The sequence below is a fragment of the Mixophyes fleayi genome, chromosome 7 (genome assembly GCF_038048845.1).
Source record: "Mixophyes fleayi isolate aMixFle1 chromosome 7, aMixFle1.hap1, whole genome shotgun sequence".
NCBI lineage: Eukaryota > Metazoa > Chordata > Amphibia > Anura > Limnodynastidae > Mixophyes > Mixophyes fleayi.
This window is the reverse complement of record NC_134408.1, coordinates 131245544-131273499: the sequence shown is the minus strand read 5'-3', so window position 1 is coordinate 131273499 and position 27956 is coordinate 131245544. Positions and strand designations below refer to the sequence as shown.

General features: G+C 38.8%; 1 protein-coding gene across 5 annotated transcripts in view; it reads right to left on the bottom strand.

The window, feature by feature from the left end:
- Nucleotides 1-4267: 4267 nt before the first annotated feature.
- KCNH7 (potassium voltage-gated channel subfamily H member 7) overlaps nucleotides 4268-27956 on the bottom strand; it is a 334323-nt gene continuing 310634 nt past the window's right edge. For 4 of the 5 annotated variants that reach the window (XM_075180750.1, XM_075180754.1, XM_075180753.1 and 1 more), the window contains 7 exons: nucleotides 27250-27502; nucleotides 25171-25376; nucleotides 23576-23672; nucleotides 19056-19316; nucleotides 9588-9756; nucleotides 6936-7128; nucleotides 4268-4872 (listed from right to left, as the gene is read on the bottom strand). In XM_075180750.1, the coding sequence (XP_075036851.1) occupies nucleotides 4606-4872; nucleotides 6936-7128; nucleotides 9588-9756; nucleotides 19056-19316; nucleotides 23576-23672; nucleotides 25171-25376; nucleotides 27250-27502 (1446 nt within the window). In that variant the 3' untranslated portion in view covers nucleotides 4268-4605. The remainder of the gene's footprint in view (nucleotides 4873-6935; nucleotides 7129-9587; nucleotides 9757-19055; nucleotides 19317-23575; nucleotides 23673-25170; nucleotides 25377-27249; nucleotides 27503-27956) is intronic. The other variant, XM_075180751.1, reaches the window with a different exon arrangement.

Genomic DNA, 27956 nt, shown 5'->3' with positions numbered 1-27956 from the left:
GTATTACTGCTGATTAATTAAAAAAGTAATCCACGATTTCTCTGGCAAGCAGCAACGAAAAATCAAATAACAGAGGACTGTATGTAACAAGGCCCTCTAGTGGACACTGTTCAGATTGACTGCAACTATCTGGAAATTGCTCCATTTGAAGTATAGTATCAGCTAAATGAAATCTCTGGTTATTGCACAAAAGAGGCAGACTTTAGTTCATGTCATAATAGAAATATTTGCTTACTTTGGCATACATAGAACAATCCTAAAACAAATACAGCATTTAGGCAGCTATTGTGTGTGGTATCAGCATTGCCGATCTTCTCTATGCAAATACCTAGTACTTTGCATGACCAAAGACAAATGTAAACCTCCAGTCCTATAATGAATATGGGAAAAATGTTTTAGAAGCCTATTAATTACCTGGGGACTAAAAACACAGATTGCTTACTCCTGGGCGCAAATTACTGCATTGTAACTATAGGAGAAAATAAAGGTAATTTAAAAACTGTAAAAATGGTCGCGCTCAACACATTTTTTTATTTTTTTATTTTTTTTTTGTGCACAAATGCACTTAATTGTCTACTTCGCACATTCCCATATTCTTTTTTTTTTCTCACTACCATTATAAAAATGCTCTATAATCTTATTGAAATTGTAGACGGTGGAAAGAGTGACATTGTTACTTCAGTCCAGTCTACTAACGCTTTAATTCAAGACAATGTTCCTGATGAAACCTGGTTCAAGTCCTAGGGGTATATTTACTAAACTGCAGGTTTGAAAAAGTAGAGATGTTGCCTGTAGCAACCAATCAGATTCTAACTGTCATTTTGTAGAATGCGCTAAATATGGGGCATCTGCCCTTTCTAGCACGACATTCTGGGATTTGTAGTCCCATAAAAGCTGGAGAGCCACAGGTTGCCTAAGTAGCTCACTGGAATCTGTAATTGACTTTTTTTTTTTAATGTAATTTAAAAACATGAACGTTATGGTTATTATATTCCTTATTTGAACCGATTTATTATGCATTCCGGTGCCAATTTTTCCCATGTTCCTATGTTTCTAATCAATCTATTTAGATCCTATTAATCCATTATTCCCAGGTGTTGTGGAACTACATCATACTTGCCAACATTCTTGATCTCCAGGAGATCTTAGAGGTAATATCCTGCTGCACAGTCCAGGGAGTGTGGCTGCGCGAATCACATAATTTAGCTGCGCCCTTGCTGTGCAATGCTACGAATTGCAGCCTATTACAAGGGGGGGGATTTGATGGGCCAGGATGGCGCAATTCGCTGTGAATCGCGTCATTAAGCCCTGCCCCACCCACTTCATTATGGAAGTGGGCAGTATGTGGGAGGTTGCACTGCTCTCCTAGAAATTTGTGAGTCTCCTGGACCTTCCAGGAGAAGAGGTGCATGGCCAAGCATGCACTTCCAGAGGCTTGCAGGACATACTTCCACGTCTAGAGAGTTAGAGGATGTATACATCCTGCATTGTTCGCCTTGGTCCTACATCTTCCAGCATTCTTTGCTACGGTTGTTCGTAGAGCATGTTGGCTGTTCAGAAATCATGAAATATTGAAGGAGACAGCTGGTTAATTCCCATTTGTCAGTCCCGTAAATACTGATAGTTCTGTCCTCATAGCGATCTGTTCATCACTAGTCTGAAATCTGTTAATTCTGCATTCACCTGCTGGGCACAACACGGGACAATGGGTAACTAGTATGTGAATACATAGACTAATAGTAAGCATATGAGCATTTATACTGCAGGATTATGTTGTAAGTCGGGGCTGATTATTTTATTTGTTCATACATAGTGACAACATTAGTTTATCTCTAGAGATTTGCAGATGGGACCCAGGATGCTTTAAGCTTTGTCCCAGTCTGTCTGCCAGGATATCCACAAGGTCTTTAGGCTGCAACAGAGACAAGCTACAGCAATATGCAATGGGAAACATTGATGAAAACTGGAGGTAAATGTATCAAGCTGAGAGTTTTTCCGATGGGTTTGAAAAGTGGAGTTGCCTATAGCAAGCAATCAGATTCTAGCTATCATTTTGTAGAATGTACTAAATAAATGATAACTAGAATCTGATTGTTTTTTCAAACCCGCCGGAAAACTCTCAGCTTGATACATTTACCCCCTGGTGTGCAAAGAAGATACTGTAACCCATAGCAACCAATCTGACGTTGGCTAAACAGCACTAGAAAAATGACAGAATCTGATTGGTTGATATGGCTGACATCACCTTGTGTTGCACAATTACCTAGTCAGTCTTCAAAAAAATGTCCTCCATTGTCTTTACTGTGATTCCTTTGCATGGTTCTCTAGATTCACAGAAATAATCCACTTTATTTGTAATCGTGGACAATTCTTCAGCCACTTATTTGCTGGCAGGTTGGTGTTAAAATATTGAAAAGTGAAATATTAGAATGCAATTTTGTTTTGTGTTTGGATGTGATGGCGTTACCCATGTGTCGGTCACTTACTGCCTCAAAGTTATCAGGGTGTGTGAAGACATAGGAACATTGTAAAACAATAAATAGAGACAGCCCTGTATATCAGCTGTCCTAGTTACATATTACCTCTCAGAAGGATGAAAAAAACCTATTCGTACAACGAAGAAAACAGTTTCTATGAGAAAGATCTGCCTAACTCAGATCAGAAACATTACTCTCATGTGATAGGTTCCATCAGGTCCAATCATGTGCTCTAATTGATTCTGTTATAATGAAGGAATTGAGCACAAATAAGTTTGAAGCTTTGGTTTCTCTTTATCAGTCCACGTTCTCCCAGTAGTGTCTATGTTTTTTTTGACAAAATCATATAAATTGCTCATAAGGAACGTTCCCATTGGTCATCGAGCCAATATTCATTGAGCTATTTCCTTCTCTGTGATGTTAGTGGTACAAGTGTCCTCTTTTGTTGAGTGGGTGGGTATTTAGCCAAAACAACATCTGTCTGTTTCCAAGCCAACAGCAGTTGTCTTCACTCCTTCACTTGTAGAGTAATATCGCCATGGACATTATACTGCTAAGGATTACTAGTCAGGTCATCAAGCTAAACAAATACAACTGCAGATATACTAAAACCTTTCAAATAAATTAAATACATATCTGTAACATTCATAAAAAGTCAGGAACAGTGTCAGGAACCCGACGAGAAGTGTTCCAGGTCTGAAACGAGGTGGCTCTTCCATTCAGGACTAATGTGGCTGCTTACGTTTTATGTTTGGTGGGTGCGTGTTTACAAATACAATTACATTGCTGCCACCTCATTGTATTAATTGTAATCACTTATATTCGGAATCTTTTGCATGGAATGATTATAACACAAGCTGCGTTTTAACCATTTTTCATCCTTATTATTCATTATTAATTTAATATGTAATTAGAAGTGTTTTTAGCTAGATCAGTGGTTCCCAAACTGTGTGCCTATTCTCCCTGGAGTGCCTCTTCCAGGGTCAGTGGTAAGCAAGGCGGGGGACTAATTGATAATTATTTTAGCATAGGGGTCCCTTCAAAAATTTATGGAGACCCTAAGGGGGGTATTCAATTGTTAGCGAGATCCCCGGAAAACGAGCGCTCGAAAAATATTAGTGTTAATACTGTAATTACTCGCCGAATTTCATCTCGCAGCTCCCTGAGTATTAACGGTATTTACGCACATATTACCATATTAACGCTAATATTTTTTGAGCGCTCGTTTTTCCGGGGATCTCGCTAACAATTGAATACCCCCCTAAGGGTGCCTTGAACAGAAAAAGTTTGGAATCCACTGAGGTAGATCTTTTCTCTTTGTTTATTGCTGAGATTTTACACAATGGACTAACATTCAATGGACTGTAGAGTTTGTGTAGACCCCAGGTGGGCAATCTGTGGCTCGTCAGGAATTGTAGCTTCTATCAGGACATGGTGGTACTTGTAGTTCACAGCAGCTAGAGAGCCACGGGCTGCTTCAGCCAGGTCTAAACGTACAGTAGGCAACTTACTGCTATAACATTGGCCATATATCTCCCACCATGCTTTGCTAGCTTCTAAAATTCTATTGGCTAGTAGAGCACGACTGAGCCAACAGCGGATAATTGCTACTTAGACCAGCACACATTGGAAGGGGGAGGAAATCTACTTTTAATTTTGCTGTGTTGCAACTGATAATGGGCATTTACCTTAATTTTACTCAAATTGGAAGTCAATGGTCTGCATATCCCTTACACAGAGTAAATCTGACTCAAGGCCGATTGAAAGCATTCACACAATAACGTTACATCTCCGAGAAATAATTTAATATCATTCTTCATGCGATAAAACCTAAGTTCGTAACATGCAAGTGTTAAAAAATAAAAAATAAAAAAATATAAGGTGCCTTTTGATGCTGGCAGTTTATATTTTTAAGCATACAGTCTTTACATGATATTACATCATGACTTTTCAAATGTACCTTTAGTAAGCTTCAAATGTATCAAAATATACAGTACTTTTGCATATTAGATATCCTTTTTTTTTGCCCCTGAGTCAAGTAAAGAGGATTTTAAATACAGAGAGGAAAACAGCCATTAAAAGCACTTACAATTTATTTGAAGGTACTTATAAAATTAACTCTTTTGGATTATTTTCCAGGAAGACCAGGGTCAGATTCGTGCCTGTGGAGGGACATGTTCCCCTTGTGGAGTACAGAAGAATCTGGCAGAGATGTGTGTCTCATGGGGTTGAGATATGATGTACAATGCCTCGGCTGTAGCTCTAGTGGAGATCCGTGCTCGTGATCCGGTAGAGAAGTCAGGTTGTCCTCGGACGTTGTCTTTAGCTGGATTCCACTAGAGACAGATTCTTTGGATTTTGGTCTGGACATTTCAAAGTCTACAAATTCAGGACTCTGGGGGTTAGACAAAAAAAAAATGCAAACTGTATTAAGCCCAAATATAAGGTGACATGAATGACGATGACCATTAATTGCTCCTTCATGTAGATATAAAGGGCCTGATTCATTAAGTAACGTAAATGCCGATAGGTCTGTATTTTCCATAAAATTGCACTGCGCAGGCCCAGAACCGCCAGGGAACGCAGCAACGTCCAATTCATCTTTGAGCGCAAATACACTTACCGCAGCCAACGATTTAAGGGCACTTGGCGTATGCACGTAGTCAATGTACAGTAAGAGCGTGCAAAGCTCGAGCGCACGCAGCAGCATCCGAATCAAACTTTGGGCATCTCAAAGGTACGTGTTTTTCTATTACATCACTTGCACCAGCTACAGGTCAGGTGTAAGTGCTGATTACTAGTGATGACGGAGGCATATGTATGCTAGAACATGTGTCTGCAATCAGGAACAACCGTAAAAATGCATTTTATGTACAGTAGACATTAATACATAGCTGCCCACTCTCCCGGCATGTCCGGTAGACTCCGGAATTTCTGGGAGTCCTCCCGGAGTCCCGGGAAAGCAGGCAAACCTCACGGTTTACAATGGCCACAACAGTAAAGTGGTGGGGGGCGGGGCTTAGGACATGAATTGAGTGTCATCATGGCCCTTCCCCCTGCTGTAATTGGTCGAAAACAGTGATTGATGGTTCGGGGGTGGAGCCAAATGTTGTGACCTGTCGGGCCCCGCCCTCAACACGCCCACCTCCCCCTGATCTCCGGGAGTTTTTTCAAATGTAGGCAAGTATGCATTAAAAACATCCTAATAAATGTATTTTATGTAAAAGAAATACTTTTTTTTGTAATGTTTTGTCATTAATGACTACATTATTAACAAGTGACATTAATAGAATATGTTCTTTCCTCTGTGCATTCTTTTGTGACTTTATATTCCACACATGTGTCTGACGTGTCCTGCAGTATGATGTCTGTTAGAGCAGAGCGCACCTAGACCCGTATTTATCACCACACGTATCGTCACCTCCGCTCCTTGTTGGAAACAGACGTGCATATGCCCGAATTCGGCGCATTATTAAATAAACGCACAATACGTTAGTTTTGCGTACCTTAATGAATCAAGCCCAAAGAGTGGTCCATAATTATAAGAAGCCAACCCAGACTTGCGTCTGTAGGATAGTGTTATTAAACTTCTCGTATGGGTTTTCTTAGGGTTTCCTCAGATAGATGCAAGTGGTACTAATTTACCTTAAAATACCTATTTATTATATTTTTAAATAATAACACATAGGAGTGCATGTCACCTAATGGAGGCAGCCATTTTGTGAGTTTAACCAATTTTCATGAGAATGCAGTCACTAGTGACTTGGTAGGCTGAATCCCCACAATAGCTGCCTTCACTGTGGGTAACAAATGTTACAACAGGTCCACATTAAACACATAGCAGGGATCATCTATGGTTCAACAAATACAATACAATAAGTATACGTATCTGCTTGTGCAGATACGTATGTGAATTTTTTCGCATAGTGCATGATCTTCTGTCATGTGAGATGGCTTTATAACCCTGTGGTGTGTCCTACAGGTGTGAGAATCAGGGACTCTGGGCCTGATTCATTAAGGATCTTAACTTAAGAAACTTCTTATTTCAGTCTCCTGGACAAAACCATGTTACAATGCATGGGGTGCAAATTAGTATTCTGTTTTGCACTTAAGTTAAATACTGACTGCTTTTTCATGTAGCACACAAATATCAACTTTAAATTTCAGTGTACAAATAAGCTATCAAGTATTTGTGTGCTACATGAAAAAACAGTCAGTATTTAACTTATGTGCAAAACAGAATACTAATTTACACCCCTTGCATTGTAACATGGTTTTGTCCAGGAGACTGAAATAAGAAGTTTCTTAAGTTAAGATCCTTCATGAATAAGACCCACTATTTGTAAATGTGCAAACAATGATTACCAGCGGCGGAAATACAGTTCCTGTTACCTACACAGAATACAAGCTTCCAGCCAGTCTAGAGGTGTTTGCTGAATGGTTCTGCCGCACACTTGCCTGGGATGATGGAGAGAAGCTCCTGTCTGTTTTGATGGATGACCTGGGGTGTATACTCTGCACTTGTCTAACAGCTGGCCGTTGATATTCTGAACTGGCTGTTACCATGCTGTAGGCTGGCGGCACCAGTGACGACTGTCTCTGCAGGAGCTGGAGAATAGTTTGGATATCGGCAGTCATTTGCGATTCTAACCTGTAAATTAAAAATGAACTATGAGTTAATGCAGGTACTCAAAATCTACTGCAGCTTTCTGAACATATTATCTCAGGAAACCTCTGGCATTCCAGAAATGATTATTACTTTTAATATCGGAAAACCTTTAATTAACACAGAGACTGATTCAAGAGTTGCGAGTGGTTAGTTGTACAACTGGTTGTAATAATAGTTAAAGGGCAATACATAAAAGAATAGGCAGATACACAGGCAGATACACACACAAAAACAGTATATATATTTTTTTTATATATACGGAACATTCTCAAGTGATAGCGCTATCTACAGGCTGAACCTAACAGAACTGATGGGCAGCACAGTGACCTAGTGCATCTGTGCCAAAAATAGATACTTAAAGACACTATTTATACAAAGTATAAAAAGGTAAAGGCGGTTTATCTTTACTTTTTAGAATTAAAAACATTTGAAATAAAATAATGAAAATACAATTTAGATCACTGGACTTTTCCTCAAGCAGCCAGCAGAGGGAGAGCTTGCACAGTGTATGTAAGTATATATATAATATATATATATATATATATATATATATATATATATATATATATATATATATATATATATATATATATATATATATAATAGATATAGATGTAGATTGATAGATATAGGTAGATAGATAGATATATATATATAAATCCTTATATTTTCTTGCGTCTACATTTTTAAACAGTAGATCTAACCCCAGCAGATTCATTTGTACTTACAGAAATGCAAACATTAGAAGTTTATGATAATTATTTTAAGATTCTTCCAGAACACGTTATCATTTGTGATTCAACAAGCAGATACTGCATTAAACATGCAAAGAGTAAAAAAATCTAAATATAAAACACTCAGTTTAAAGGGATCACCCACCATTAGCTCACTTTAGCTTATCAGTTTATATATGCCCTCTTGCAATCTTTACTAAGTACAGTATTTTTCTTTCTGTGCTTTTCAGCCTAGTATTTTTTATCATCTAGAAAGTTTTATTTTTGGTTTCCGCCATTGGATAAAAAACCAAAACAACATAATGCAAAGAAATGCCAGTAAGATGTAAGTCAGACATATAAATAAATGTCCTTCATAAAAGGGGCAGGAACCACAAACGAGCAAATGATTTAAAAGTAATCTGAAGGTCCAAATGTACTTTAATTGCAGAGGCCCCCTAAAAATGTTAGTTTATGAATGAAAGAAGTCATTCTGCTTTCTTAGAAGTAGGTTTTGGCAATCTGCTGCAAATGAAAATGATTTCTGCAATTATTATCTGAGGTTTCCATCTAAGTTTCCATAGTCTCATTTTCTACCATCCTTGTAACTTGGTTTATGTACATTTATCACCTCGTATTTAGCTTTTTCTATATCTGCATCCAAAATAAAGGCCCAAGGCACCCATGCTTGTGGCCAAGTCACCCCAGTGACAGTTCACATGGAAGATTAGCCGCTCACACATGTTCAGGGCAATTCCTCCAAGCTCATCGCAGGACATTTCTGGGGCACCGAGCCTCAGCGGCGTACTACTGCGAGACTGGAACTTCCAAGTACGCTACAAACATTATTCAGGGGGATTTTCACCGCAATGGAAAAATAATACAACATAATCCCTGATAATAGGATTACTTGGAAATCATTGCTATAATTTTTCTGCTGCCTTATAGTGGAATACAGCTACTCTTTAGCATTAGGGGTTTAACTATGCTTAGAGACCACTTTAAAATATTTAAAATATGAAACATTTTAGTGATAGTGTTGGGAATGGACAGAGCATATAACCAGGGGAGGGCTGGGAAATTTTAGCCTGGGGGGGGGGGGGCAAGATTTGACTCAGCAACATTTTAAAGGAAAATAAATGCAGGTGGCCCAGTGACCTAGCCCACGGTAGCCCAATATGGGACCAGCTTGATGCCCCCCTGCCACCAGCCCAGATAGCCACTACATATAACATTCTGACATATATTAGTTATACGGAACCACAAGCGCGACGGTTGATGCGTCTGAATTAAGCGCTCAGTATACAGTTATGGAATATGATGCTGCTATAAAATTTATAATACTACATTATCTATTGAGAAACGGAAACAAATGGAACACATCACAAATGATAAATCCACCCCAGCAAACCAATCCTTATTGAAGAATAACACAGCATAAAACATCACGGAAGCCCACTACCAACTTCATTGTCACCATGGTCAATCGTCCCTTTTAATGTGACTTAAAGGGGAACTCTAACTTCAGAGAATTCTACCTTACACTCAGATTTATTCATTCTTGTTGCCCTTAAATAGGACCACATCTGCACACACAATTGTAGCCTATGTTCAGACCCGAACGTGTCTGTTATTGTATGCAAAGGGATTCAACATAAGACGATAGAATTTTTGGAAGGTAGAGCTCCACGTTAATTTCACCATATGCCAACGTTACATTGTGCTTACCTGTTCATTTGTTCCTGCATTAAATCTAACCTGTGCTCCACTTCTCCATAGGTCAGGTCGTTGTCGCCTTCACAGATCCCCCAGGCTACACTGTTTAACGCTGTATGATTGGTTACACCCTCGTGTAAAACAACACTTTCTCTCTCCCAGTTCCTGGTGTTTGTTATATCTGCAACACAACAACAAGAAACACATCTGTGAATACCTCAGTCTATGTTTTCTAGAATAGGACATGCTGGTGCTTGTAGTTCCACATCAGCCGAAGAGCCACGGGTTGCTTGCCCCAGAAGGTTCTGCTTATGTGACAATACATCTAGCATAGTAGCATACTTTGCTCTAGATACGTATTATAAAATGCATCCTGCAGCATATAGGTAGGATGATTATGTAATAATAAAAGAATGCACTTAGTGATATAATGTATGCCTTTTATGCTCCTGTGCAAAATTTGCATTGAGATCAATTTACAATATTTCTCGATAAGTCTTAGAGACCAGTATATATTGGCACATGGGTCACAGTGCCACCGATTATTATGGATTACATTAAGTAGATCAAGTCGTTGGCATGGTGGCACAGTGGTTAGACTTGCTGCCTCAAAGCAATGGGGTCTTCTAATCTTGCCAGGGTGGTACCTGTGTGGAATTTGTATGTCCTCCTCATAACCACATGGGATTTCCTCCATATTGTGTGTTCCTGTTGTAGGAAAATTAGACTGTAAACCTTAATGGGGCAGGTAGGGAGATTCGATTGTAAATTCTGCTAGGGTAGGTAGAGAGATTAGATTGTTATCTCAATTGGGGCAGAGGGAAATTAGACTGTAAACTCCACTGGGACATGGACTGATGTGAATGAGTAAAGCTACATAGGCAAACCGAGGGGGAGTTTCCTAGTACCTGGAAATCCCCCTCCAAGCCTGGGGCACTGTATAATTGAGGGGGCTGGACCCTGCCCCTGTTTCACACGGCTCTGCTTGAAAAGGGAGGGCTGCGTGCACCTAACAGTAGTGCACACAACATTGTCCATTTATATTATAGGGATATGGAGTTGGAGAGCAGCCAAGCACTGTCTAATATTATAGCCACGCCCCCATGCATGCTGGTCATGCCCACTAGCGGCGTGGTGTGGTAACCCCCCTCTACAAATCCTGCGTTTGCCCCTGATCTAGGTACACACTGGAGAATTTTCCAACCAATCTGTTATCTACAACGAATGTTCCTACGACTGAAGGTCCGACCAGTCGGGAGATTCATCCATACACACTACACACGATTTACCTTCAGATCTGTGCTCTTCATCTGGTCCTCTAGTTGTTTAGACAATGACAGCACAATAGTCACTCATTCTTTCATTCTTGTCACACTGATTAAAACCGCCATGTTATAGTTATCCACATGTCCTTACGAATTTCATTAGTTTCTGTGACTCTGAAACTAAATATTCAGTCTCAGAATGAACAAACGTATTATTCCATCTACAGCACTCTCTACATTTATTCACCAGGACATGTTCATTGCCGGCATCGGCTGAATAGACCATGGGGTATATTTACTAAACTGCGGGTTTGAAAAAGTGGAGATGTTGCCTATGGCAACCAATCAGATTCTAGCTATCATTTTGTAGAATGCAGTAAATAAATGAAAGCTAGAATCTGATTGGTTGCCATAGGCAACATCTCCACTTTTTCAAACCCGCCGTTTAGTAAATTTAGCCCCATGACTCTGTAAACTCTATGGGAAATATGAACGTGAGTGCATACACACTGCAGGATCCAAAGGCAGTTGGAACAAGAGTATTAAACATGCCGATCAATCAAATGAAACAACTTTCAGCACTTTGGAAAGACTGTCATTCATCGTGTAAGTATACACACTAACGGGATATGCGGCTGAGCGGTTGTTTATCTGGTGATTGGCCTGATGATTGGCTGAAAAACCTCCAGTGTGTGACTAGCCTAAGTACAGCTCTGCTAAAGAGTAGTAATAGCTTGCCCTATGCATGTACCTGATTGGCATATTTAGTAATTAAACCCTTGATATTATTTCCCAATTCACTCTGTTAGTACCTGTGGGCATCCTGACTTCACTATACGGAGCACATCAACTAAAAAACTAGACACAGGATTCCTTTGATGTCATGTTAACTCCACAGAGAGCAGTTTTAACAAATATTATTGATCCACGGTGTCAGTGCAGGTAACTTTGTACAGCCTGTAGCTCTGGTTCTGTCTGGCTGCCTTGCTGCTGGCTGATGTACCTTAAGGTCTCTAGTTGATTGTCAGGTGTGTTTATCACACTAATTGAAATAGCATCTGCCAACCTGTCATTGTACAGGGTTAGAGGCTTGCTGGTTATTATCATTATTACAGATCAATCAGTAGATTTCCCATTCAAGCCTAAGCATCCAATGTCTGTGGAGAAATAAACACCGGTCCCAGAAATATCTGCACCGAGAGACATTAATCTGCTAAGATAGGACACAGATTTAACTGTCCAATGCTTTATTCGGTTGATAAAACAATACATGTTCAGTGTTATTCTGAAAAGGTGTTAAAGCTGCTCTTCCACCTAGGAATATATCTTCTACAGGTGCGCCCTCCCTCTAGTCCGAGCCCCCGGGGGCTGCTACATGCAGTTATTGTTCCCAGGGCTCTTCCAGTTCCGTAAAACAAAACCAGAAAATTTATTTTGTTAATCAACATTAAACGGTGGCAGAGGTGATGAGGGTGTGAGGACGAATCTTGTTAATGGTCTTCCTGCTCATACCCCACCCACTGGTTTCTGGCCATTACTGTGTGGGAAACAGAGTCTTGGGAATATGGCTACAGGAAGTAGCCACCGGGGCTCCGCGGTTGTAGTCATTTTGCCGATGACAGTAATCCCGGAACTTGGGACTCTATAGACATTTTGGGAGAGTGGAATATGTCACAATGCAGATCTCTTGTTCTCATAAAAATAATGTAAAATAAATACTAGGGGCCTGATTCATTAGTGATCTTATCTTGTGCAAAAGTTAAGATGCTTATTTTAAGAAGAAACAGGGAGATAAGAGTGAAGTTAAGATGGATTTTCATCTTAACTTAAGAAATTATTCACTTACACAGTGGATTTTGCTTCTTATCTCCCTTTTCTGAGCATGCACAGAGTGGATTTGCTTAGGATAAGCAAAAAATGGCAGATAAGAACACTAATGAATCAGGCCCTAGATTATTACAACGTTCTCAAAAATCATGCTGTTTTATGATGCGTAACCAAATATTTTGTTAATAAATAACTTATAATGAAAATATAATCGCTAGGAAACATATATACTTGACAATTATCTTTATATGTATTTTTATATTATTCTCTGGGATGGTGGATCTATTTGTATTATTTAAATGTAAAACACATACGTAAACCCCTAAAGTGCTTATACTGCATTCATTAAGCAGCAAAATCTACCACCACACTCCTATGGCACTCATGTATACCAATATTAGTAAAGAAATAAATAAGAACAACTGTAACCAATTTATAACCATAACTATATTATTATAACGATACTACTAATATAAGTATTACCATTGGCTATAGTTGTTTATAATTTTTATTGCTTTGCTAATTTTGGAGTACATATTTTTTAAGCGCTATAGGTCAGTTCCTAAATTTTTAAGCTTATTTATATCAGCTTCAATGTCACGCCCCCCCACGTGGTCAGCCACAAGAGGATACCGCCGGGATTCTCAATGGTGGCGGACACACACTAAACATGCGCCAATCTGCCAGAGTGCTCATGCGCAATAAAGAACATATAGGTCAGACAGGTTTGTATCAGCCAGGTGTCATCACGCCTGGCCGACACACAGCACATCAACGTATATGGAGTAATATAGGAGTATGTGGTGCATATATGGAACAATATAGGAGTATGTGGAGCATGTATGGAACAATATAGGAGTATGTGGTGCATGTACAGTATAAGGAATAATATAGGAGTATGTGGTGCATATATGGAACAATATAGGAGTATGTGGAGCATGTATGGAACAATATAGGACTATGTGGTGCATGTACAGTATAAGGAATAATATAGGAGTATGTGGTGCATATATGGAATAATTTAGGAGTATGTGGTGCATATATGGAGTAATATAGAAGTATGTGGTGCATATATGGAGTAATATAGGAGTATGTGGTGCATATATAGAGTAATATAGCAGTATTTGGTGGGTATATATGGAGTAATATAGGAGTATGTGGTACATATATGGAGTAATATAGAAGTATGTGGTGCATATATGGAGTAATATAGAATTATGTGGTGCATATATGGAGTAATATAGAAGTATGTGATGCATATATAGAAAAGATGAACTGGAAACTGTGTTTGTGAGTGGTTAATGAAAGAGATTAGTTATTAAATGGCCATTACCATATTTGCCTTGCTATTAGCTGTCTTATTTAATTGACATTCACTTTTATTTTTATTTTATATATGAAAAATGATGGAAAAAATGGAAAAGAATATGTGGATCTGTGATTCAGCACCTAATTGAATTGACCTTAATATCTTTATGGAAATCCATAGTATGGATGGATTAGAATTCAGCACATTTGATGATACATTATAGTGTAGGTGTCACATCATGTCACAACTAATCCCCGTTCACTTCAGTGGAAATATTGTGATAATGATCTATCCAATTGGTGCTAATTGGTGAGCCAAGTAAGGTAAACGTTGCAAGACGGTGTATGTGTATTTTAACGTTTGATGCCGTCTTATGGTCCAAATCCATAATATATATTTTATTTTTTCACTAGTAATTCTTCAAAGTGGAGGAAAATTGTTCTGCTCCACATCTACTTCTCCCACAACTTAATTTCAGTGAAATAAAACAACTACACTGGATTGTGATTGTAACAGAAGAAGAAGGGAAGCGCCATGCATTGAAACCAGGTCATGCAACTGATTAAACTGTGAATTTAATAGCACCGTTATCGTTATAAGCAATGTTCCACCCGTCAGTGACATCCCCACGCTCCTTCTTACTCCATACGCACCTTTTGTTGAAAGACAGAACAAATATAGGGACAAGATACTATGACGGCTCACCATCAGCACCACCCCCAATCAAGTGAGGCTCTTATCACATGCTCTAAAATGTTTATATGGCCTATATGTCCAAGCCTGGCAGTGAAAGGCTTAAAAAACGGTAAGATATAGACCAGGCCTGGCCAAACTGTGGCTCTCAAGCTGTGTGAAACTACAATCCCCAGCAGGACTTGTAGTTTCACAACACCTGGAGAGCCACAGGTTAGCAAGGCCTGATATAGACTATATCCAGTCAGTCATAGAACCTGTCATTTTTTCTATGTGCCAGTAAATTAAAGGAATGAATTGGCATCACTGGTGTCTTAGTGTTTGGCCCGAGTGGCCAGATGTACCGTGCCCGGTTGTACACTAAGTCAGCTTATTGCAAACATTTATCACTTATTTTACAGGAGATCTCCTAGTCATTGGGGGAAACTAGTTCTCACTAACAATATGGCCCACAGGGGAACACCCCTGACCAGGGATAAACCCAGGATTTGCAGAGGGGGGTTTCCACACCACGCCGCCAGCGGGCGTCACCAGCATGCATGGGGGCGTGGCTATAATTTTAGAGAGTACTTGACTGCTCTCCAACTCTTCCTATCCCCATAATATACATGGGCAATGGTGTGTGCTCTCTTTTCGAGCAGAGCCGTGTGAAGCGGGGGCAGGGTCCAGCCACCTCAATTATACAGTGCCCCATACTTGGAGGGGGTTTCCAGACACTAGGAAACCCCCCCTCGGTTTGCCTATGCTGGCAACACTGCTAATTAGGGAAACTGTAAATCCTTAGAAAGTGAAAACCCCCTTTAAAAGAGACATTGTTATGCATTTAGTCCTGACTAACAGATTTCCTACCTCGATACTATAATTTACACAAGCAAAACAATTTCTGAATTATAATTGAAAAACTTAATTAATACACAATCTGTTGACAAATTTGTTAGTTCAATCTGAATATGATATATTAATGATGTTGATCATGTGCCAATAAAAGACTGTCCACACATGCAAGGATACAATCATTGTCAAACATTGGTAGATCAGAATTATAAAACTTGGTTCATTACTTTTTTGAAAGATCTTTTTTTATTAGATAGGTTCATTTTAGTTTATTTTGAGCCACACACTGCCATAATGTAATGATTTTTATCAAATATGGTTGCATCACAAGTACAAATTATTAGAAATACAAATATTACATCTATATTATAGGAAATTGTTACCGGGAAACATGTTTTAATTAAGAAAGTGATACTTCCTCTTTAAAACAGGATACAAGACACAAATGATAATCCATTATACTGGTATCTATATTTACCAGTTATATTACTTGCTGGTCAGGAAGAATCATTTGATGAAATAAGGAAGAAAATACTAAACCTGTCACAGATCTATATGCCTAGACTAGAAAAGAGTTATTATGTTTACATTGGTTATTATGACATGATTCCCAGACCACATAGTTACCGAGCCGAACATGACACATTAAAACCGATAATAAACTCATTTTTTGTGCTTAGAAGCTTCTCCGCGCAAGAGACACAATAATTATCAATCTGATAACAATTTCAGACTGGCTGTAATTGGATTCTTCTTGTAAATCAATCGATGACATTAGACTGGAAGCATGCAATCTAGTAAGAGTCTACAGCCAAAAAAATAAATCCTAATTTTATTTTCAATTGAGTCAAGAATTTCAAGCTTTATTGTATTATTTCAGTTTTATTAGGTGTCAGTTTCATATATCAGACGCTGTATACTGGCTTGCTGGAGCCTTACATTCTTGGTAGCACGCAGAGGAAAGAAAAAATATCCTGCGTATTCTAAAAACACAGATTCGGATCATGTACGGACATGATCACAATGCACACTTTTTTGCAGACTTTCTAAATTTAGCTCAGACTAAGATCTGCAGCGGGTTGCCTTGGTAAGAGTTGCTATGGCTGCAGGGACACAAAGCTTCAGCCCAAATAGAAAGAAGTCTTTCAGTTGGAAAAGTCACTCGTGACAAGTTTGGAAAAAGAAGCTTTTGAGCGAGATAGGAAATTATGTCCCTCTCTCCCTTAATCTATACTCTGGAACTAAAACACTTTAGATTCCATATTAATGTTCTATGTAGACTTACTGGGCCTGATTCATTAAGGAAAGTAAAGCAAAAAAAAATGAGTAACTTTTCACCTGGGCAAAACAATGTTCATCATCATCATCACCATTTATTTATATAGCGCCACTAATTCCGCAGCGCTGTACAGAGAACTCACTCACATCAGTCCCTGCCCCATTGGGGCTAAAAGTCTAAACTCCCTAACACACACACAGAGAGACACACACACAGACAGACACAGACTAGGGTCAATTTGTTAGCAGCCAATTAACCTACCAGTATGTTTTTGGAGTGTAGGAGGAAACCGGAGTACCCGGAGGAAACCCACGCAAATACGGGGAGAACATACAAACTCCTCACAGATAAGGCCATGGTTGGGATTTGAACTCATGACCCCAGTGCTGCAAGGCAGAAGTGCTAACCACTAAGCCACCGTGCTGCCCATGTTGCATTGGAGGGGAGGTAAATTTAAAACGAGGGGACAGATTTATAGTTGGGGTAAGGCGTGTCTTAGATCAACTTCAAATGTCAGTGTAAAAATAAAGCTATCAAGTATTTGTGTCCTACATGAAAAAACAGCCAGTTTTCTCTTTATGCGCAAAATAATAAACTAATTTGCACCCCTTGCATTGCAACATGGTTTTGCCAAACTGCAACGTTACTCATTTTTTTTTTACTTTCCTTTCCTTAATGAATCAGGCTGACTGTATGCAAATAACAAAATGTAAGTTTAGCTTTTAAGACAAAGCACAATGCACTTTAATAAAATAGGAAAAAGTCGCAGTGCAATTGTCCTACAAGCAAAGTCCTAACATTAAGCAAGTCTATTTATAGGCTTTCCAGGGAACTGTGCACAGATGTGCCAGGCAAGACTTGGAGATAATACATTTTGCATAGGACGATGGACAGACCAGGGTGGATCATGGGTATTCCTAAGTCCTGCAGGAAAAGCGCAATGATTAATCTTTGTCGCACACAGACGAAGGTGTTCCTTATTTAATGTGGTACTACTGGGATTTTTTAATTAATGATGAATGTTTTCCAAATGTGTTAGTGGGACATGCTTACTGTTGGTATTCCAGTTATACAAGACTTGCTCCCACGCTCCAAACTACAGATGGACCATGATGTGGATGTTTACATACATATGCTCTGGACCATAAAATTAGACACAATTAGACACAAAGATGCTTGTGCCGTTTTGCTTTCACAAGTGACTCTAAACATGTATTTATTTGTGAATGATTTTTTTGCAGATTTCATACATGTTTATATTCAGAATGAGAAATAAACTTAAAACACATGTGGTCTAATATGAATAGATGAACAGGCGTTTTTATAACATACACAAATGCGAGATATTGAGATATTTCACACTAAATTTGGGATTGCTGCACAGCTGAATGCGGGTTCGGATTAAGCGTTAGGCATAATGGGTTTGCTTCTAAGGGGGGCAGCTAGTTTTTCCTCCACACTGCGTATATCAACGTTTTGTTTTTCATCAGCAGAGAAAATTAAATTGAGGGTTTGAGAAAAATGAAAGGATATAGATTAAATTCAAAGGAAGAAATGTGTGAGCCGGGAGATGTTGCTGTGGAATATCATTTATCCAAAAAGGAGATAATTGTGGAAAGCTACAGAGTCTTACATGTAAAAGAGGTGTGGCTAGTGGCTAGGGAGGGGCTTAGAAGTGAACAGCAATGGTTGTGTGCCTATAAATCTGGCTGCAGCTGAGTGTTAGCAATGTTTTGGGTCATCAGCCCTTTTAGATGACAAAAGGCTCCTTGCAATTTCCTTTAAATGACTTAAAAATCGGAAATCTAATGGAAAGTTTTTTCATGGAATTAGTCTAAAGCAAGTCAACCACCTTGATAAAAATAATTAATAATGAATCAGATTTTGAATGGGTCAGAACAATCACTCAGAGGCAACTATGTTATAATATTGGGACAATTAGGTTAAAACGAACCAAACTTGCTGACCAGTTTCTATCATTTGACATGCTTCAAAGATAATAATGTGAATTTTCATAAGAAACGGTTAACGATAAAGGCTGCTTTCCAGCTAAGATGCTGAATGAGATTAAAATACAGTTAATATATGGATCATTGATGCTAATGTCTGTTCATACAGACAGATGTACAAATTGATCACGCACCAAAAACACAGCACACCCACAAGTTTTAACATAAAAATGTTTAGAAAGTATACCCCTTTAAAATATTTCCCATGTGTGTATTACAGTTGAAGGTTTAATTGAAGGATAACACACTGGAGATACTTCTTACCTCGGTATGACAAACTTCTTTGGGTAAGAGTGAACTTATCGGAAGGACACACGGCTTCTTCAAACTGTGGCCTTGAGGGTTTTGGGAAAGCAGAGCTAAAACCGCCCAGCTCCGCAAATAATGGTTTCTGCTCGTTAATGGAAGAGACCAAAGACGATGATCCACTTCTCTTCTTCTCTGGGTTCTTCTTGTTGTAGGAATAATGTCGGAGGTTATCCACGGAATTCTCTGAACCGTCTTGGCTGTTGTCTTTACTACAATCTACAGATACAGGGAAAACATAGCTAATAATAGTGTTACTGTAAATCTATTTTGTAACTTCACTTACTCACAGCGGAGGCAGTCATTGTGTGGGCTAATACAGTATTCATGAGATTAACTAAAGCACAAGGCACTTTTATATATAATGCCAAGTTTGCATTTACACTGCGTGTATTAAATAAAATATTTTCTCTAGTCTATTTGTATTCAGTATGATTAAAATCAGTATATTTTCCAAATATAATTAACACAAGTGTTTTTTTTAAAGAGATTTATAACATTATTAACCCAAAAAAAAGTTCACTATTTTAAATCAGAAGTAAGATGAGTTTGTTGTAATTGTCACAGCATATGATACAGTGACAGGTCCCCACACTCCCCCCAGCAGCATACAATATACATTTGTATAGTGGGAAAGAGGAAGGTGGAGGATCCTGATCCTGACTGGCTGCTCCAGTTATATTTTAAGCACAATCAGAGCAGTTGGGTATCATCCACTGCCGCCATGTCCAATCAGAGCAAAGGAGGGGCGGGGCCGACCAATCAGAAAGAAGGAAGAGCAGGCTATGATAAATCACACCTCCTATAAAAAGGTTAGGTCTGCCCCTGTTATGGTATTTAACTAGAGAACAAACTGATGGTATATAAATAGTCATAAAACAAAACAAAAGAATGCATTGTGGCTGTCTTCCTATGTACAGACAACATCACAAGTAATTTAACGAATCTGTATTCAGTGAGGTGTCTGATGTGGGCATCAGATTATGGTTAGCAGAGCATAGGTACATGTATTGGCATCCTGTACTAACCCTAAGGGTTTGTTTTTATTTATGCAATGGCTTACAACAGTGGTGGAACTACCATTGTTGCAGCAGGTACAGTGCACCGGGTCCTATGGAGATAATGGGCCCTCATCCCCACCTCCCTGCCCCGGGGCCCACAACTCGCTAGGTCCACCTCTGGCTTATAGTGTATTCACCGCAGACAAACTGCTTGAAAACCGAATCACACATGTAATTGTCATAGATAGTGTTGATCACTGACACCCTCCCTTTGAACACAGCGTAGGCCATGAACTAAAAGTAAACAAAAGCTCATTTTAATACAAGATTTAGAGATCTGACATTTCTCACCCTAATGTCATCAAAAGATCACACTGAGGTTTAAACGTGGTGACCACATGATTAATAAGAATGCAGAACGCTGGTCTGGACATACTTCTTTTATTGACCTTGTCAATTTAGAAAATGTCCTTTTTAAAACTGCATCCCTCCATACTTGTATAATAAGGACCCCTCCCCCAGGTACGTTCTTCTTGTGCACCATGGAAACCCCTGAAGAAATCACAAAGGAGGACCCACAATGTAAAACTGAGCAGAGTGGAGTGTTCTGGTTGGCCCACACCACCGATATATGCAGCTGCTTCATTCTGGCTACATAAAGAGATTTGAACGTCCCTGAGTGGTATCTACACATTAGTTGTAAAGTGATTGGAACATACTCAAATATTACAATATTATATGCAGCCCCTATTGGGTAGGATCTTAGGGACACACGTTAGTGACTGGAAAACTCTCATGTTACCTATATTGTACTAATGTGTGGCAATGTAAAGGGGGGTGGGACATTGTGTATCTAGCAATGGTGTCTGGGTAGGGATGGCTCTAACAGGACCTTATTATCAGCTTCTCGGTATCCCAAATAGACAAGAGGTCCCTTGTGCAAAACGGAGTCTCATACAATTTATTTAACCAAAACAGTCCTAAGATTTCCTTTTCCTTCCCTGTTAATCAGAACTTCATACCTAACACCCCCCGTCCTAACGCAGATTCCAAACCGACTCAAGCTCTGACTTAGACTTAACTTTAAAGGGTCACTAGAAATTTAAATGTTATCATACCGTCACTGAAAGCTGAATTTCTATTTACAATTGCTGTGTTGCTTGAGCACTAGTCATTTTTGACTAAAGGAGACTTAAAGAGGCTGGTTGCAGTTAAGGATACTTGAAATTGTTTCAAAGTGGTTGCTGAACTGGTTCAATAATCAGTTCTGAAGTTGGAAAGCTCGCAATAAATTCTATAATTTTAGATTAGACAAAAAAATTGACCAAAAATTACATTTGAGCAAGGTGAGCAGGTTTGACCAGTTTCTATCCGGGTTTGAAAATATTTGAGCTTGTTTGAGTTTAATGGCGATATTGTATATTATTTTCACCAGTGTCCATCACATAGACTAGACATTTCCGGAGTAGCTCAAGACAAAGAATAAAACGCTGCCACAATATTAAAAGTTCAGCGCACACACCCCAAGACAGGTGGACGTACACTGCAATTATGTTCAGCTGCTAATTATTTCCATGTGCTGGGTTCTTGTTCCATCGTAATATACATTCTTGGCTTTTGCCAGCAGATTGAAAACCCCACAGGCTATGCCACCTAAAATATATCTAAATCTCATCATTATATTTGCCAGAGAAAGGTCCATGCAAATTGTTAATTAAGCACTTTTCCCAGCATCTCTGTCAAAAGTGTAAAAAGATTATGTAATGTGACACAACATGTGCTGGGCTCATCGCTATAAACCGCAGCGGACACATCTCACCTGTCAAGGAAGTGGTACAATGTATGTGGAAGAGAGAACGATAATTAGAGGTGACTTAAATCACTGGACTGTACTGTAAGAAATTTGCTTTTACTGCAATAGTCTTAAGTTATAGGTAGAGCAAAATAAGTGAATTAATGAAAGAAAGGGATTTTTTTAGACAATTACAAAAGTTATTCTCTCGGTAGACCTAATAATGATATTTTGGAGCTCAAAACTCATGTATAATTGTTGCTGATAGTTTGTGTGTGGGATGAGAAGGGGCCATTTCTGGTAGTAGTGTCACTAGGTCAGGGGTAGGCAACCTGCGGCTCTACAGGTGTTGTGAAACTACAAATCCCAGCATGCCTTGCCACCTATCTGCTGGTTATCTACTGGCAAAGCATGCTGCGACTTGTAGTTTCACAAAACCTGATTTTCAATATCCCTCCCTCTGAATAGCAATTTACTTGTGGTCTCTTCCCTGACACTTCCACATACTGACCAGCAGTAATGCTAAAAAGCAACTGCCCTTGTTATTAGCATACCTCACAGCTGTCCCAAATTTGACATGACATTTTTTAGGGCTCTGCACCACTATGACGGTCCAGCTGCCCTGCATAGCTGATCAGTGGTGAATGGATCCCAAGCACACCTTCTACTGTTGCACCTGGCATTGCATGGGCATTTGGAGGCAAGCTTGCTAAGGGTAAGCCTAATGCTTTACAGCGCTAGGCACGTCCCCAGGGGTGTGCCCACAACCTCATCGTGATGTGGCCACACCCCCACTGCAACATGGCCACACACCCTGTCCCACCTACAGAATGTCAAATGTTGGGAGGTATGTGTTAGGAAGTATGAAGACTGCACTTGATTGGATCATTAGGTCCATCCAATCATTTTAATCCTTTAAGAAACTCACTGTAAAAGGAGGACACTTCTGCTACAGAGAACTGTTCAGTCGTGGCACAAAGAGTGTAGGATGGGTTGGAGGAGCTAGACCTCATTGTGACATGACTGGGGATACAGTGTACATCGTATTAAGCAGCATATCTGCTTGGTGCATGGTATATTGCTAAATACCCATCCTAAGTGGAATTATCAGTGCAGCACTGCATTAAGCTGTTCACTCTATATAACAAGATGGAACTCTGTTTCACTTAGATCATGATGTGTGTTTGACTTCACAATCTTAAGGCACCAGTTTGACAAAAGCCTCATATTAATCACTACTCTGTGCTGTTGATAATATTTAGATGCTTGGATTTGCTACATGTTGTTCTGGCGTCTTAGCTGAAACTTCCCTACTCAAGTCTGTGCTGTGGATAACATTCCAATGCTCTGATTGGCTCCTGGCTATTCTACACTCCTTGTTATCTGTGTGTAATACAGTATGTGCTATGAATGTAATCAAACAACCCTAAAACAATAGGTTAGAGCTTTGTTATTACATATATTAGTAGGTCTTATATTATTATTCCTGATCTGTAACATTACACTTTGCCTAGCCTACAAATCACATAAATAGATACAAACAAAGAAATATAATGTACCATAAAACATTAATCTAAATATAACGACATGTAATTGGAAAACATAAACCCATAAAGAAAGATTGAATGCTCCATATGAAAACCTGAAATTATCCTTTAAACAATAAATACAGTAAACACAATTACCTCCATCTGATTTTCCTTTAAAAGACAATTTCCTTCTCCGAAGTTTGCAGTTCTCTACATCAAAGTCAGCATCCGCTTGTGATCTTAGGAGATCAGCCTGGTTTAATGAAACAAATGCATTATTACCCACAGACAAAGCTAATTCTTATCCAAGCCAACATATGCAGGTTAAATTAATTTTTATGTAAGTCACGTAAATATGTGACCTATTACAATATACACCTCACACACAGTGGAACAGCAATTACCTTGTCTTGTGTCTGCTATGTAGATATAAAATACACATCTTCTCAGCTTTCACTATACGATGCCGCTCTTTTGCCAAACAGGATGTCATGATTTGTAGACTGTGAAGGTCAACCTACATTTACCAACTAACTGGAATTGTTGCAGTTTAGGCAGATGGCTATATGCAAAACTTCTTCTATTTACTAGATATTGTGACTGGTGTAGTAAATTATTATGTTTGGCAAGAAGCTAGGGTAAAATTTGCATGATTTTGCTCATTTGAATCCAGTGCTTTTTAGTAAATCTTCCTCTATCTATACCGTGTGGTGTAGAATTAGTTCGCAAACTTTGTCTCTTATCTACCGCACTTACTCATTGAATGATCAATCAGAAAATCAATCACTTTTCTAGAATCTATAATGACCTTCTCATCTGACAATATGCACTATACAGACGAGTCCTGAGACCGGCTTTATGCTTAATTGGCCAAGAGTCGATAAATGGAGTAGTACAAACACATTAAGTCAGGGCTTAAAAGAGATAAAAGTATCCCTAAATTGAGGGGAGTGGCATGTATTAGAAACTTTGCCTAAACTATCAGAACAATAATGTTCCTTCCACCTTTGGGACTAGTTGCAAAGTTCCAGACACCCAAATTTCCTTATTAGTCGCCAGAGTAGATTGGTACTGTGAGCTGGCCAGTTGTGAACTCAACAAATTAACATCAACAAAACATAACAGCAAATTAAAAAGTCGCAGGGGGGAAATTCAATTAGCCGGGAAGAGTCTCCGGAACGTCTGGAGACACTGTGAGGTGTGAGGAAAAATGAGCGGAGATTTCTACCGTACTTGCCGGCAATGTGCCCGGCACCTCGCCGGCAATTCAATTTACCCCTCGGAGTTGTAGAATTTTACATTTAGGATGGATTCAATTGGCCTCATTACTGCAAAGAGTTATGCTGCCTGCACACTATTACCGTTACTACGGTAATAGTGCTCATTTTTACAGTTAGTACGGTAATCTTAAACGCTGGTTTTTGCTTGCGGCTCCCTAATGGTAATAGAGCGCAGGCCGAAATACTTTAAGTCGTAGCGCGGCCAATTGAATCCACTCCTATGTGTGATGCTCTTGAAAAACTTTGGGCTGAAGAGTTGAGTCTGTTCTGCTAGTAAGGGATTTAATATATTGTGTATTAATAAAAGTTATGAAAGCATGACACTTCCCCTAAATATGAGCTTTTCCATAGTGAGGTAACAACATCCCACAGTTATGTTATTATTATTATTATTATTATTATTATTATTATTATTATTATTATTAATAATAATAAAAGCAAATGTAAAATAATAATAGTGAAACTGCAAACCTTTGTATGGTCGTCCCTTAAATTGAAAGTCAGCTCCAGATTTGTGAGAAACTGGTCTGAAAATTCCGGATACATATCCAAAACTTCCAAAAGGTCCTCCCGCTGGATTTTATGTAGGTCACAATACGTCAGGGCTCGCACGTCAGCATTAGATTTTCCAGGTTTTGCGTATAGGTGAACCATCTCTCCAAAAATATCATTTTTTCCTGAGATGAGAAAGAAAAAGATCTTTAAAAAAACAAATATTGCTAAAACACAGTTGTTTAAAGTGTTCCTGCTGTCTACACACAGTGGAGGGGGTCATCTTCTGCGCTCAACCACTATTCATGAGCAAGCATTCTATTAATTTCATAGAAGCTAATGACATCACTGTGTGATAGGCTGAATATTGGTTCAATCCACAAAATGGCGGCCTCCACTGTATGCAGTAAGGAGGAACACTTTAATTGGTACTAGTAAATAATGGAAGCCACAAATAGGTGGCTTTTATATCTCTCCCTTTCATACAACAATAGATATGGCAGCACTAGTGCAGCTATAATAGTCAAGAACACATTATAAGACTGGAATCTCAGAGAAAGCATCTTACTACACACTCCCACACTACTAGAAAATGTCAATGTATGCCGCAACATTGTAAAAGTTTGAGGGCAGAATGGTGGCTCAGTGGTTAGCACTTCTGCCTCACAGCACTGGGGTCATGAATTTGATTCCGACCAGGGCAAGTTGAGTGCAGTATGTACATGTACATATAGCACGCATCCTGTAAATGTGACATAATCCCCAAATATGCTCTAAGAAGACCTATCTGTTGCGGGTTCAAGAAGGTTGGTGTAAAGATACGCAATGATGCTGATCACACCAGCAGTACTGTCTTCCCATTTCTGCAGCACAAGCGCTGTGTATTGAGTTGGACGTAATGTATAAAAAGATAAATATGACTCAAAATACACACAAAAGAATCTTGGTGACAAAATTTCAAAGTACAAAATATCGGACCTAACGGAGTCCCATAATGCACAACATATACAAATGCGGAGGGATCATTTAAAATATTGTTGGATCAGTATTTAAAAGCTTATATTGACCAAAACTCCACAGTAATGTGTAGGCACCATGAACATACATAGGGCCACTATGTAAAATGGAAAAAGGGAGACTCATGCATATATAAAGGTGAATGCAGGTATGCGTTACCTGGAGTAACATCCAAATATCAGAAATATTTTTATTTGAATTCCTGCTCAGTGATAATGACATTCACACAGATCACAATTGTCTCCACCTACAGCTACTGTGAGGAGCAGTGCTAAACAATTTAATGAAGAGGAAAATACCAGGGGACAGGAAAACCAGTGGTATTTAAATAAAAGTAGCGTATCTTAATCATGGAGATCCAAATTTGGGGAAAAAATATAGAAAAAAAACTTGAAGGTGCTCAACCCTAAGGTAAGAATAACTGTTAATGGTTTTGTGGACATCAGTAAGGGCTAAGGTTTGGAGGTAGGAGGAAAGGAAAAATACATTATTGCAATGCAGGGTGCAAATTTAAAATATGCAGACAGATTTAGAGTTGGGAGGGGGCGTTTCTTAGCCGAACTCTATTGTAGTTTAAAATGAAAGCTTCCTAGTGTTTGTGTGCTGCATGGAGAAGCAGTATATTCCCCACATGCAAAAAATATAATGCAGTCATTGTACTGTACACTCTACAGCTTCAAAGTTGCACTTTTTTACATGATACATTTCATTTAGCCATTTAAAGGGATGAGTTAGACACACTGTATCACAGCATTGTGGTTCTGTATAATAACATCAGGATTAAGGGTAAGGATAATTCTCATAATAATCTTATTATTTCTAATATGAACATTAATAGAGCATGACGTTATCTCTTAAAATATTGTAATCTTGTAGCAAAAATGTAATAAATGCATTTTAAAGTGGTCGGTAGGTTAGTTTCTAAACAAAGTGTTATGTGAATTAATCCTGGGCAACTGTGGATACATCGATATTAACATCTTGAGCAGCAGACTGATAACATTGGTTTAGTGAAAGTATTAGTGCTTAGAGTAAACTTACCTAAAATTGCAACAACTATGTCGTCTTTCAGAATTTCAATAGAACCCCTCGATAAAAAGTACAATGCAGTGAGCACGTCTCCGGAGTGAACAAGAGTATCTCCGGGAGGGGCGTGGGTGGTTTTAAACTTCATAGCTAAAGCTCGAAGACAGCCGTTACTGGCTCCTAGGAAGGCCTTGCAGTTCTGCAGCAAGGTCTGATTGAGATGCAGACAGATATCAGCTTGTAGGCATTCTGGAAATCCCTTTAGTACCTGGAAATAAATAAAACAAATAAAGTAATAGCTGTTTCCTTTTTATGCTTGTACTAAACTTCATATTTCCAGCATGCAAAAGTTTAAAGGACTTTTATGGATAAAATACAAAATTATTCTATATAAAAAAGGCCCTGATAAACATTCACAAATGTGCATGTAAACTGTTCTGTACATTGTCAGAGATAAGAAATGGCGGAATTACACATGTCCTTCCCAAAATCATATGGAGCACAACTTTCCTTTACGCCTATATTGAATCTTCCTGAGCCAATGGGAACGCTGTAGGTATTGCTGCCAACATAGAACTTGGATGAAGGTGACTATGACATACATGTCCTCTGTACAGAATTAAATATATATATATATATATATATATATATATATATATATATATATATATATATATATTTATATGTGTCTCTGCAAAATTAAAGCGCATTGGTAGTTTACA